This window comes from Dendrobates tinctorius, unplaced genomic scaffold (genome assembly GCF_039654945.1).
Source record: "Dendrobates tinctorius isolate UK_male_01 unplaced genomic scaffold, ASM3965494v1 ptg000321l, whole genome shotgun sequence".
NCBI classification, from domain to species: domain Eukaryota; kingdom Metazoa; phylum Chordata; class Amphibia; order Anura; family Dendrobatidae; genus Dendrobates; species Dendrobates tinctorius.
Genome location: NW_027361988.1, coordinates 1,219,705 through 1,234,199, shown reverse-complemented (window position 1 = coordinate 1,234,199; position 14,495 = coordinate 1,219,705). Strand labels below are relative to the sequence as shown.

Below are 14,495 nucleotides of genomic sequence, written 5' to 3'. Positions count from 1 at the left end.
ATCGCTGATCGTTGTTGAAACATCTGTACATATTTGGGGTCGCTGGTCTCCCGCTGGCCAGCACGCATCGCTGCGTGTGACAGGCGGGAGACCAGCGAGCTGGAGCTGGTAACCAAGGTACACATCGGGTTTCTAAGGGGTGCGCGCCCCTTAGAAACCCGATGTGTACCTTGGTTACCAGCTCTCTGCATCAGCACGCTGGTAATTAAGATACAATGCGGGTAACTAAGCGACGTGCGTCGCTTGTTACCCGCGTGTCACTGGTACTGATCGCTGGTGAAGCTGCCTGTTTGACAGCTCACCAGCGATCATGTAGCGACACACCAGCGATCCTGACAAGGTGATATCGTTGTCAGGATCGCTGGTGAGTCGCTATGTGTGACGGGGCCCTAAGCTGGGAATGTCTGACTTGACCTTCAATCCCCACACAAGACACAGTGTTCTGATAGGCAGGAGGGGTTGGGGAGTTCCACATGCCTCATCACACTTCTGACTGCACCAGTGTCCACAAGGAAAGATATGACAACCCCCGGAGATTTGAGGTATTGGGTCCGCTGATGGAATTTTACATGTCAGGGGTGTGATGTCTTGCGGACCTGGCTTGCCTCTGTCCTATAGACAGGGTTCTTCACTGTTTCCTGTGTTTCTTGCTTGGCCTATTCCCCTGCGTGATGTCCTGGGCTGCCGGGGTGCTGTGCACTGGTTCCGGAAATGACCAAGGTTGCCACAGTTGTAACACCTGATGGGTCTCCCGTCCCTGCAGGGTGGGTGCTCTTCCACATCGGTGGCCACCATAGGAGGGGCTGTCTTCCGCACTCCTGGGTGGGACTGAATTCTTCTGGCTACTGCGAGCAGGGCATCTACGGCTATTGACCTGTACTCAGGCCTGGTCACTGTCAGCAGCTTCTTGATTGGTTCTCTTAGTCCATGCCTAAAGGCCTCTGCCAACATTTGTTTGTGTATCTGATCATGAATAGTGAAGCCTAAGTCTTGGAATACTTGCCTCACTCTGCCATGAAACTTGTCTACAGACTCTGTCTCGGCCTGGCTCATGTTATGTAGGCTGAGTGCTTGTCTGGCTTTGGCCTACTCTCTGAGCTGCTCAATTAGCTTTGATCCTGACTCCCAGGAGTGCACATCTAATTCTGATGGAAGCTTGAAGTGTTCCTTCATGATTGGCCAGAGTGTTTCACCTGCTTTTAATTCCATTATGGACCAGAGATCAATCCAGATTGCAGATGTTTGCTGGCTCTGCTGCATTCTTCAGTAAAATGGCATGGGGTCCATATCTGGGTCTGGCAGATTTTTCAGAATACTCAACACCTGACTAGGGGTGAAGGGCACATAGTGTAAGAGTTCTGGCTCTATCTGCCCCTGCCTACTTGGTGTCTGTGGGTTTCTTCACCTAGTACTGGGCAGCATGTATGCTGTCCCCTCTTCATATTCATCAGAGGAGAAACTGTGACATTGTGTGGGTGCTCCCCTCTTCTGAGGTTGCAGGTCTGCCTGGCACTTAGGATCCTCATTGTAAGACCCAGCAGCTGCAAACGCTGATGACTCACACCTCCCTTCTGCTAGCTGTTGTATTGGGGGGGCACCTGTGGTGTTATGTGTAGGGAGTGTTTCACTTTCTTCTCCTGGTATCCTAGCTGGCTCTTTAGAGAGGATGCCCTGTGGAGATAAGGACACCTCATTTTCTGGATTTGGCACTGGCCCAGCTGGTGACAATGAACTGAGAGGTGGGAGAGAGGGTGAGGAGCAGGGAGGGGTAGAGGAGAGAGTGGAAAGGTGGGGAGATGAAAAAAAAAAGAGGGAGGAGAGGAGGAAGGTGATAGAAGAAGAGGGGAGAGAGAAGACGAGGGGGATGAGGGAGGAGGAAAGACAGAGGGAAAAGATGAGGGAGGAGGAAATATAGGAGGAAAAATAGATGAGGGAGGAGTGGAGAGGGAGGAGAGGGAAGGAGCAGCGGACTCCTTCCCCTTTTCTGCAGTCAGAGAAGGCATGCTTGGACTTGTGCCTTCTCCCGGGGGAGTGGGAAGCGGGGTGCCTCACAGACGGCACAGCTTAGAATTCCGCTGAAAACACTTTTTTCTCTCTTGTACACGTAAAAAAATCCTTTCCTGTTCACCTAACTCTCAGTACTTCTATGCTGTAAATCCGCTGCCACTTTATAAAACGCGGACTTCAATTCAGCTCAACTAACTTCCCTTTTTTCTTAATGCATTATGCCATGCTGCAGCTTAAAAGCTGCCCCTGTAAATCTACATTCTTAACTTTCTGAATAACACTTACTATGTCTATTCCAAAAACTTCAAAGATAAAGGTGATTAAAACTTCAAAAACTTCACAACCCTTTTTTTAAACTTGCTTAAAAAGGAAAGAAAAAAGCAAAAAAAAACCAAAATATTTATAAAAACTTCAAAAGAAAATGGAAAGCTAATAAAAACTCAAAAAATGGAGAAAAAAGAAAACAAAGAATAATCAAGAAGTTGGTAAAACTTGAAAAGAGCACCTCCAAAAAGAAATCAAAAATCCAAAATTCAGTACAACTTCCAGCAATAAAATGTCCGTGCACAAATGGAGGATACACACACTTCCCCTTTCCTCTGCCTGCATCTCTCAGTAAAATCTTCTGAGAACAATGGAAACAAAAGAGCAAACTGAGACAATGGTATATATTCAACAACCCAGCATTCCCAAAAATTCTCACACTACAGTAAAAAACTTCCACCAAATGCAAGATAAAACAAGGGAAAAGCAGAGTACAGAACAAATGTGACAATATGAAAAATATCAGAGAAGCACCCTACGGGCAAAAGAGGAAGTGTAAAAGAAAAGGAAAAAAACTTTCTGCTTCAGATCTTCGTTGATGCACATATAGACGTCCGGGGAGAAATCGAGGCCCTCTTTAGTGACACGTAGCACAAGCAGCTCTGGTAACCAACAACTGCCAATCACACTTGGTGTACTACGCTCGGTCACCCGGGAATGTTAACACACTGTACCGGTTGTCCCGCCGGTAACAGGAATCAGTGATAACTCCCACAAAATTGCCACCATCTGTACCTGGCTGGCCTCTCCTGTCCTTCCGATGTACAGGTGAATCGGTGGCAACCTGTCAAGTGATTTGGCTTGCGATATTTCCCCCAAGCTAAACACTACCACGTGCCTGGCGATCTGGGTACTCCTGTCCCTTCCGATGCATGGGTGTATATGTGATAGCTTGATAGGAGACTAGACTAGTGATATCTCTCTAAGCCCCCACAACCCATACCTGGATAGGCTTCTCCTGTCCTCCCTGTGTACAGGTTTATTTGTGAGGACTTAGCAGGGGAAGTTGAATCTCAGATATCGGTTTCCCAGCAACCACATGCACAATCAATCACCGTTCCACCAGCTCTATCCCGGATCTAGACACAAACAGGACCCAAAGCAGACACCTTGGCTTATCCCAGGGTTTGGATAAGGGTGTGGACTTTTACACTACCTGGGAATGCGGTGGTGACCACACCTGACCGGCTAGAGGTACAGACCCGGACTGGGCACAGGGGACATTCTGGTAAGATAACCAGATTTTCTTACCTTATGGAGTTGCGCAAATCTCCGTCCCCATGAGCCAAGGCCTTAGTCGGCACCTCCGTCTCTCTGGTCAGCAGGGTCCCCGTGCGTTTCGTCCACAGCCCCGCGTCTCTGCGCCAGATGATATGGAAATTTGGATAGATATATTTCTGTGTGCTGCGGCCTGTCCTAATTAGAACAGAGTCTCATTGAGCGCTCAACAGAAAAGACACCCTAAACACCTTGTTAGCAGTATCTCTTTCCAGCAGGACTCTGCTGGTTTATTGCACATACGCGTATATGGTTTTATAATTACATACAGAAAGGAGTGGTTAGTCAATTAACATAAGGTTTGTGTTTTAATGCTATTGACTATTTGAGTAAATGAACTTATATGGCAGTGTCCAAAATGAGGGTGATTTAGCATCATATGATTTACTCTTATGCATTGTCTAGCAATGTCAGCAAACCTCCGATATCAGCTAGTGCATCTGGTCCAACTTCCTCCTTTCCCATGGCTGGCTGATATATCACAAGACAATGCTACCATGAGACTATGCTGGTTCTCCAGACTGGCTCATGGGGTTAGTAGGTCATTTTCAGCAATTGATTATAAGGTTCAAGATAGCTATGAAAATGTGTCTATCAGTATATAAGGATATATGCAAGTGAGATCTGTATGAAATGTATATATTTCCATCACCGCTGGAGTGTGGTGGACGGGAGATAAAACATAACCTTTAGTAAGATAGTAGGATAAAAACAATTTTGTGTCCCCCAGAGTGAATTAATATAAATGTATCGGTGAAGTCACAAATAAAGGGGCGTGAGGAGCACAGCCCGATCAGGAGGAATGATTCCCACTTGCAATGGCCGAACTGCAACCAGCAAGTCCCAGAATCTCACGTTATGGATCTGGGAGAATCCCACAGAACCCCGCAAACAATGACTGACAGATTCTGGCTGCATATAACAGTAATGACTGGAATCTGGATGACATTAATAGAGTTACCACCCGAAATATGCCAGAGCAATAAGTGAGGAAAGGCACAAGCTCAGCCATTCATGAAGGGGGTGCGGGAGGAAAAGGAGATCCTGGGTCCAGGATGCTCCATATAGGACAAGGGGAAGAAAATTCCCTACAAGACCCTAAAGGGCTAACAGTAGTCTATCCCCAAGACTCCCCCCTGACTGTCCACAGCTCCCCCTATGCTAAACAAGCCCTGCACACCCCCATGGAAGGGCCCAATGCGTTTCTTCCAAGCTGAGTCATCAGGGGACTTATCCTTGTGATAGGAGGTCAGGTGCCATAGTGCTGAGCTAAATGGGGGGGGAGGGGAGTATGAAATACATACCATGGTACTTCCGGTGGTTGAAACGCACACCAGGGTGCCATAAAGGTGCGTGAGCCGCAAGGAAAAAATCTGCGACACTCAAATGAAGGCGGACTACTAATTGTGTCCCATGAGGCAGAGGCGTGCACTCCACAACCTAGTGTTTCCAGTAAGTGGAACGCACGCCAAAATAACTTGTGGTTTCTTCAACCACATAGAAGTAGAATATGCAACCGAGTTGGCTTGATGATGCGCGGTCCACAGCCTTTTATTTCCGGCATGTGTAACGCACGCCAATGCCACATGCGGCATGTGGAACGCACGCCAATGCCACATGCGGCATGTGGAACGCACGCCAATGCCACATGCGGCATGTGGAACGCACGCCAATGCCACATGCGGCATGTGGAACGCACGCCAATGCCACATGCGGCATGTGGAACGCACGCCAATGCCGCATGTGGAACACACGCCAATGCCGCATGTGGAACGCACGCCAATGCCGCATGTGGAACGCACGCCAATGCCGCATGTGGAACGCACGCCAATGCCGCATCTGGCAAGTGGAACGCACGCCGACGCCACATCTGGCAAGTGGAACGCATGCTGACGCCACATCCGGCAAGTGGAACGCACGCCGACGCCACATCCGGCAAGTGGAACGCACGCCAATACCACATCCGGCAAGTGGAAAGCACGCCAACGCCACATCCGGCTTTGATGGCACCTTCCCTTTAAACTGCCATGGTTTTTGTTGCAGCCGCTCCTGTGCCGTCCCTGCGGTGTACATCTATGTTATGGTTCCAAAAGGAGTTAATTTGTAAAAAAAAATGTTTCACTTGTTAAAAAAATAGTAAAACGTGTCTTCTGCTTTATGTTTTTCTTTTTACAAGAATTGTTGGAGCCAATTTTTCATTAGAAACTTTTTAATGTCAGCTTTTTCTGGAGTTTTTCTTGTAATATAGGAAAGTCTTAGGCCAGAAATAATCCCCATAAATCACTGTACATGGAGACTTTGGGATCCAATCATTTCTGTCCGCGTTGATTGTGGAAACAAAAAATCTTTTCTAAAAGCCTCAAACTTGTGTGTGACTCAGAGCTGAGATCTAACGTGATAGAAGATTCCAGTGTGGGGAAGACGGGAAACCTTCATATAGACGGCCGGTGGGGATGGAGGCAGTGACCGACTCTGGCCAAATCTGTCTCTAGAGCCGTATTAGAAGATGAAGATGTCGTCCTCATCATGAAGGAGTTATTTCTCATGTCACGTGTAATGAATATCTCCTGCAGTATTGCTAATGCCGATTCCAGTGTCGGTAATGAGACGAGAATTAGCGTTATGGAAGATGAGTCTATGAGGAACATGTTCAGCTGCCGACTCCGAGGAGGAAGCTGCTTGTTGTCTGTGGCCTAAATATATAGGTTTTATTAGTAGATGTCAGGGAAGAAAACTAAACCCTGTAAGATAATAAATCTCCTCATATGTTTCTCTTATTATCTCCAGTAATTGTATTGTTACACAGGATTCTTTTGATGTTACATCGGATCATCTTCTTCTCATTCAGGTCTCTACAATATCGGATCCTCTCAGTGAAGATCTTCTACAAAAGAGAATTTTCCTGATTTACCCATCAAGGATGGATATGGACAGAGACAAGATGGCGGAGAGGATATTGCACCTCACCCTAGAGATCCTCTTCCGTCTCACTGGAGAGGTGAGAGATTCTGATGACCTCACATTACATCATTCTTATCTATGGGAATAACAGATGGACAGAACTGGAGAGGTGAGGACTCTGGAAATGTCTGTAGTGAGATTTATTCATGTGTCTCCATAACCAGGATTACACAGTGGTGAGGAAGACCTCTAGTGATCGCTGTCAGGACCCTGTGTCTGAGGGATGGGGAAGACCCTTGAGCCCAATCACGGGGCCTCCACCTCAACCCCTGATCCATGAGGACATCAATGACCAGAAGATCCTAGAACTCATCTACAAGATGACTGAGCTGCTGACTGGAGAGGTGACACTGCTGGGAATGCTGGGACATTATACAGTAACGCTATGAAGGGATCGGGGGATGACGGTATCATTGTATGTGTCAGGTTCCTATAAGGTGTCAGGATGTCGCTGTCTATTTCTCCATGGAAGAGTGGGAGTATTTAGAAGGACACAGCGATCTGTACAAGAATGTCATAATGGAGGTTCCCCAGCTCCTCACATCTCCAGGTAATAGGACTATATACACACAGCCTATAATTATCTGTATGTAGAGAATGAATTCAATCCCTGTATGTGTTTCCTCCAGATCTATCCAGTAAGAGGACAACACCAGAGAGATGTCCCCGTCCTCTTCTTCCACAGGACTGTAAGCAAGAAGATCCCAATGTTCCTCAGGATCATCAGGTAGATGGAGAAGGTGTCAGGAGATCTCCTCTATGATGTGTAGACAGCTGTGAAGGTCTTGTGCTCAGTCTTGCTGTATCTACCAGTATTATATGTTTTATACTTGTGTAATGAGAACGGTGGAGATGGCAGGATTAGAGCTGATCATAGATGGGACTTCTCCATCTGTCTGTGACTTTTACAATATTTGTTTCAGGGTGAAGATCTGACCCATATTAATACTACAGAGACATATGTGAGAGAAGATGAGTGGTGTAAAGAGGAGATTCCCACATATGACTACCCAGGTGAGTTGTAACCACTGAATGCAGAGAAGTCACAGATTCCTCTCGGTCACCGGCTGTGGCTGCTTTATCGGTGTGGTAGTCCTGCCGTATTACCATGATCACCATTTTGCCTCTAGACCACAACATTCTCCTCCACCCAAAACTGTTCAAATGACTTTGGGCATTGAAAGCCCTTTTCTATAGAACTTACAACCTGGAGGATCCGCCTAACCCCTGGGATTAGTGTGAGGGTGATCCCTTAAAGCGAGATCTATATGATTGCTTGTACCTGACCCAATAGAGGCCGAGTGCACGCTTCAAGAGTCACACTGAACACAGAGTTAGATGTCTACTCCTTTCTCAGCAAAGGCTTGCACACAACTGAAGTTTATTCTTATGACAGAGAGACAGGAAATGGGTGTCACACAATCTTCTGAGTAGCCAGTGTCAGTCTATGATAGGTCCATTTCAGCTTCACTTCCATATATGGTATCCAGTATCTCAGCTTCTGCATTCCAAGGATTCCTTCCAGGGTGTTGTCTGAAGACACAGATGCCATCTTGGTACACCATATCTGAACTGACTTATGTAAGGGTTAATAATTTCATCAGCCATTCTCTCCTTCACATTAGGAGACGCTGACCGTTACCTGCCCAGCTCTGTAACTATAAAGCCAAATGACAGCGTACGTAGAATGTGCTGACAAGATAGGAAATCACTTGAATAAAAATCTTATGCTGGGCCTGTAAGAGAAAGCGGAGGGTAATGATGCTGTTGGCTTCCTAGATCCCTGAGATCTTATCGGATGAATCTTCTCTCCCTTCTGTGCTGCTGAATGTCTCATGGTCCCTACAAGACCAGGTCCAGTCTTTCTGGCCAATCTTCCCTTTTATGAGCGACACCAGTAAATGTGCAGTGAGGCCAAGTGTGGATTTCTGTCCAATAACAGCAGAGTTTCCGTTTATCCTGACTTTTCAATTTGTATTAAAACCAACTAACTTCCAGGAGGATTGTGATAATCTCCAGGACAAACATTCCACCTGTGCCCTGATAGATCTCTAAGCTGTGCGTGGCTGAGGGCTGTAATATACATTTATTCCCGCCTGCAGGAGATGTGTTGGCTCCAGCCCTGGTGTCATGGATTCACTCCACATCATAAATTACATTGTTTCTGATCCTAAGGAATTTAGATTACTGCACAATCTCTCCTGAAATGGGGAGCAATATTATTTCTCTAATCTTCTGCTCAGGATCCATAGTAGCTCCAATGGTCCACCATAAATGAGGGCAACTCTGGTTTACTGTTGTGTAATCTGTATTTGTAGTTTTCAGTTAATGAGATTCTCGTGCTCTGGGGCGGGGCTGTGGGCGGGGCTTTATGTGGTGCTCTGATTACATATTCATCTATATTGGCTTATGACAGGTCGCTGATCCCTCACTGACCTGCCCCCCATTATTACATAATAATAATAATAATAATCTTTATTTATATAGCGCCAACATATTCCGCAGCGCTTTACAGTTTAACAGTTTCAAAACACAAGTCATAAGTAACAATGTTAACAATACAATAATTAAAGCAAAATAAGACGACCCTGCTGGTGAGAGCTTACAATCTACAATGAGGTGGGGGAGATACAGAGTACAGGTGTGTATTTACAATGGTGTATTTACAATGATGGTCCAACCATCTTGTGGGATTGAGGGATGGATGGAGATAGTGAATGGGATACACACGCACACTTACACATACAATGACTTTGATTAGTGAACGTGATAGGCCGCTCTGAACAAATGTGTTTTAACCCCTTCACCCCCAAGGGTGGTTTGCACGTTCATGACCGGGCCAATTTTTACAATTCTGACCACTGTACCTTTATGAGGTCATAACTCTGGAACGCTTCCATGGATCCCGGTGATTCTGACATTGTTTTCTCGTGACATATTGTACTTCATGTTAGTGGTAAAATTTCATTCAAATAACTTGCGTTTATTTGTGAGAAAAACGGAAATTTGGCAAAAATTTTGAAAGTTTCGCAATTTTCCAACTTTGAATTTTTATGCCCTTAAATCACAGAGATACGGCACACAAAAAACTTGATAACTAACATTTCCCACATGTTTACTTTACATCAGCACAATTTTGGAACCAAAATTTTTTTTTGTTAGGAAGTTATAAGGGTTAAAAGTAGACCAGCGATTTCTCATTTTTACAACACCATTTTATTTTTAGGAACACATCACATTTGAAGCCACTTTGAGGGGTCTATATGATAGAAAATACCCAAAAGTGACACCATTCTAAAAACTGCACCCCTTAAGGTGCTCAAAACCACATTCAAGAAGTTTATTAACCCTTTAGGTGCGTCACAGGAATTTTTTTGAATATTTAAAAAAAAATGAACATCTAACTTTTTTTCAGGTTCAATTTTTTTTATTTTACCAAGGGTAACAGGAGAAATTGGACTGCAAAAGTTATTGTGCAATTTGTCCTGAGTACGCTGATACCTGATTGGTGGGGGGGGGAATAACTGTTTCGGCGCATGGCAGAGCTCAGAATGGAAGGAGCGCCGTTTGACTTTTTCAATGCAAAATTGGCTGGAATTCAGATCGGACGCCATGTCACGTTTGGAGAGCCCCTGATGTACCTAAACAGTGGAAACCCCCCGCAAGTGACCCCATTTTGGAAACTAGACCCCCTAAGGAACTTATCTAGATATGTGGTGAGAACTTTGAACCCACAAGGGCTTTACAGAAGTTTATAACGTACAGCGGTACAATTTAAAAATCATATTTTTTCCACATAAATGATCTTTTCACCCCAATTTTTATTTTCCCAAGGGTAACAGGACCCTAAAAGTTATTGTGCAATTTGTCCTGAGTACGCTGATACCCCACATGTGGGGGTAAACCACTATTTGGGCGCATGGCAGAGCTCGGAAGGGAAGCAGCGCCATTTGACGTTTTTGGCTGGAATTGAGATCAGACACCATGTCACGATTGGAAAACCCCTGATGTACCAAAACAGTGGAAAACCCCCACAAATGACACCATTTTGTAAACTAGACCCCCCAAGGAACTTATCTAGATGTGTGGTGAGCACTTTGAACCCCCCAGTGCTTCACAGAAGTTTATAACGCCCGGGCGTGAAAATAAAAAATTCGTATTTTTTCCACACACATGATCTTTTAGTCCCCATTTTTTTTATTTTCCCAAGGGTAACAGGAGAAATTGGACCCCAAAAGGTGTTGTCCAATTTGTCCTGAGTATGCTGATACCCCATATGTTGGAGAAAACTACTGTATGGACACACCTCGGGGCTCGGAAGAGAAGTAGTGACGTTTTGGAATGCAGACATTGATGGAATGGTCTGCGGGTGTCATGTTGCCTTTGGAGAGCCCCTGATGTACCTGAACAGTGGAAACCCCCCACAAATGACCCCATTTTGGACACTAGACCCTCCACGGAACTTATCTAGATGTGTGGTGAGCACTTTGAACCCCCAAGTGCTTCACAGAAGTTTATAACGCTCGGACGTGAAAATAAAAAAATCATTTTTTCCCCCAATTTTTTATTTTCCTAAGGGTAACAGGAGAAATTGGACCCCAAAAATTGTTTTGCAATTTGTCCTGAGTAGGCTGATACCCTACATGTGGGGGTAAAACACTGTTTGGGCGCATGGCAGAGCTTGGAAGGGAAGGAGCACCATTTGACTTTTTCAACTCAGAATTGGCTGGAATTGAGATCAGACGCCATGTTGCATTTGGAGAGCCCCTGATGTGCCCAAACAATGGAAACCCCCAATTCTAACTCCAACCCGAACCCCAACACACCCCTAACCCTAATCTCAGCCCTAACCCTAGCCCTAACCCTAATGGAAAAATGGAAATAAATACTTTTTTTTTATTTTATTATTTTTCCCTAACTAAGGGGGTGATAACGGGGGATTTGATTTACTATTTATGGCGGTTTTTATATTTGGCAGTTGTCGCACGCTAAAGGACGCTTTTTATTGTAAAAATAGTTTTTGCATCACCACGTATTGAGAGCTATAATTTTTCCGTATTTTGACCCACTGAGTCATGAGGGGTCTTATTTTTTGCGGGACGAGTTGACGTTTTTATTGGTACCTTTTTCGGGCACGTGACATTTTTTGATCGCTTTTTATTCCGATTTTTGGGACGCAGAATGAACAAAAACCAGCGTTTCATGAATTTCTTTTGGGGGAGTGCGCTTACACCGTTCCGCGTGCGGTAAAATTGATAAAGCGGTTTTATTCTTCGGGTCAGTACGGTTACAGCGATACCTCATTTAGGTCTTTTTTTATGTTTTTGTCGGTTTTATGCAATGAAAACTATTTTATATAAAAAAATAATTATTTTTGCATCGCTTTATTCTGCGAGCTATAACTTTTTTATTTTTTCGCTGATGATGCTGTGTGGCGGCTCGTTTTTTGCGGGACAAGATGACGTTTTCAGCGGTACCATGGATATTTATATGCGTCTTTTTGATCGCGCGTTATTACACTTTTTGTTTGGCGGTATGATAATAAATCATTATTTTTTGCTTCGTTTTTTTTTATTTTTTAAGGGGTTCGCTAAAGGGGTTAACTAATGGGACAGTTTTATAGGGCGGGTCGTTACGGACGCGGCGATATCTAATATGTGTACTTTTATTGTTTTTTTTTTTTATTTCCAAAAAATGGATTTATTTGGGGGAATATTTTTTTTTTTTCTAATTTATTTGGCAATTTTTTTTTTAATCATTTTAACACTTTTTTTTAATTTTTTTTTTAACTTTATTAAATAGTCCCAGGTGGGATATCACTGTCCTGTGACAGATCAGCATTAAGGATGGACTGGAGAGGGGATAGTAGAGTAACGGAGAGGCCAATTAATAGAGCATTGCAGTAATAATAATCTTTATTTTTTATATAGCGCTAACATATTCCGCAGCGCTTTACAGTTTGCACACATTATCATCACTGTCCCCAATGGGGCTCACAATCTAAATTCCCTATCTTTGCAATGTGGGAGGAAACCTGAGTACCTGGAGGAAACCCACGCAAACACAGGGAGAACATACAAACTCCTTACAGATGTTGCTATCCACTGAGCCACCATGCTGCCCATAATGCAGGCGGGAGTGGATCAATGCTACAGTGAGGGTTTTTGTTGTTTCCATGGTGATAAGGCGGATTCTAGAGATGTTCTTTAGGTGTAAGCGGCAATAGCGGGCATGAGATTGTATATGGGATGTGAAGGAGAGATTGGTGTCAAACAACACCCAGACAGCGCGCCTGCTACCATGGCGTTATTATGGTGCCACCCACGAGAGGGAAATGTCAGATTTAGGGAGATTAGTAGACGGCAGGAGCAGAAGAATTTCTGTTTTTGAGAGGTTGAGTTTCAGATAGAGAACGGACATGATGTTGGAGACTGCGGACAGACAGTCACTGGAGTTCTGTAGTACAGCGGGGCTAAGGTGGGGGGATGACATGTATAATTGTGTGTCATCAGCATAAAGATGTTACTGAAAGACAAATCTGCTGATGGTTTGTCCAATTGGGGTGGTGTAGAGGGAGAAGAGGGCCAAGGACTGAGCCCTGAGGTACCCTGACATTGAGAGGAAGAGGAGATGACGTGGAGCCAGAGAACAAAACTTTGAAGGAGCAGTCGGAAAGATAGGAAGAGAACCAGGAGAAAGCAGTGTCCTAAATGCCCAGTGATTGGAGCCTAGAGAGTAGGAGACGGTGATCAGCAGTGTCGAAAGATGCAGAAAGGTCGAGAAGAATGAGCAGAGAGTGGTGACCATTGCGTTTTGCTGTCAGAAGGTCATTGGTCACTTTGAGTGCATTTTAAGTCAAATGTAGGGGCGGAAGCCGGACTGTGAAGAGTCTAGGAGGAAGTGAGTGGAGAGGTAATGGGTAAGCCGGGAGTAGACTAGGCGCTGCAAAAGTTTAGAGATGAAGTGGAGATTGGAGACTGGTCTGTAGTTAGTGCAGGATGGGTTGAGAGCGGGTTTCTTTAGTAATGGAGTAACGATGGCTTGTTTGAAGGAGGATGGGAAAATGCCCGAGGAGAGGTTAAAGATTGTAGTTAGGTGAGTTGTGATGACTGGAGAGAGAGACTGGAGGAGATGTGAGGGAATGAGGTCGGTCGTGCATGTAGTCGGACGAGAAGAAGACAGGAGTCTGGAGACTTCTTCTGTGATGGGATCAAATGTGGAAAGTGAGCCATGGGAATCACAGCACTTGGTGGTTGGGTGCAGATTTCCTGATGGATATTATCTATTTTTTCTGTAAAGTGGGAGGCCAGGTCATCAGCACAAATGTCTGTGATAGGGGCTTGTGCTTTTGTCCTGAGGAGGGAGTGAAAGGTGTCAAAATGTTTCTTGGGGTTGTTGGCTAGTGAGGAGATCAGGGTGGTGAAGAAGTTCTGTTTGGCGAGGTAAAGGGCAGCGTTATAGGTTCTTAACATAAATTTGAAGTGGATGAAGTCTTCTGGTGTGCAGGTTTTTCTCCATAGGCGTTCAGCACTCCTAGAGCATCGCTGGAGAAGTTGAGTTTGCGATGTGAGCCAGGGTTGTTTTACTCTGTGTTTGGAAGTTCTGAGGGTGAGGGGCGCTACTTGGTCAAGGGTGCTTCTAAGAGTGTCGTAGTGATGAACAGCCAGATCAGTACAGGAAAAAGAGGAGATTGGGGACAGTGATGAGTGTAGTCTCTTATAGACGCTACTACGCAGGCGCCGCCATCGCCGGTGATAATTTGCTGGATGTAATTTTTTTTCTAAGCCTCACAATAGCCACAATATTATAGGCATTATCAACAATAATATCAATGCTATTATATGCATTATGTAATAATGGGGGCAGGTCAGTGAGGGATCAGCGACCTGTCATAAGCCAATACAGAGGAATATGTAATCAGAGCA

The 14,495-nt window shown here is 44.9% G+C and overlaps 2 protein-coding genes across 2 annotated transcripts in view; both read left to right on the top strand.

Annotated features, from left to right (window-relative positions):
* LOC141073979 (gastrula zinc finger protein XlCGF66.1-like) overlaps positions 1-14,495 on the top strand; it is a 393,515-nt gene that overhangs the window by 7,164 nt on the left and 371,856 nt on the right. The window lies entirely within an intron of this gene.
* LOC141073956 (uncharacterized) overlaps positions 1-14,495 on the top strand; it is a 119,181-nt gene that overhangs the window by 52,252 nt on the left and 52,434 nt on the right. Inside the window, 5 exon segments of the mRNA XM_073561485.1 lie at positions 6,458-6,607; positions 6,735-6,914; positions 6,997-7,120; positions 7,200-7,297; positions 7,494-7,584. Of these exon segments, the coding sequence (XP_073417586.1) occupies positions 6,530-6,607; positions 6,735-6,914; positions 6,997-7,120; positions 7,200-7,297; positions 7,494-7,584 (571 nt within the window). The 5' untranslated portion in view covers positions 6,458-6,529.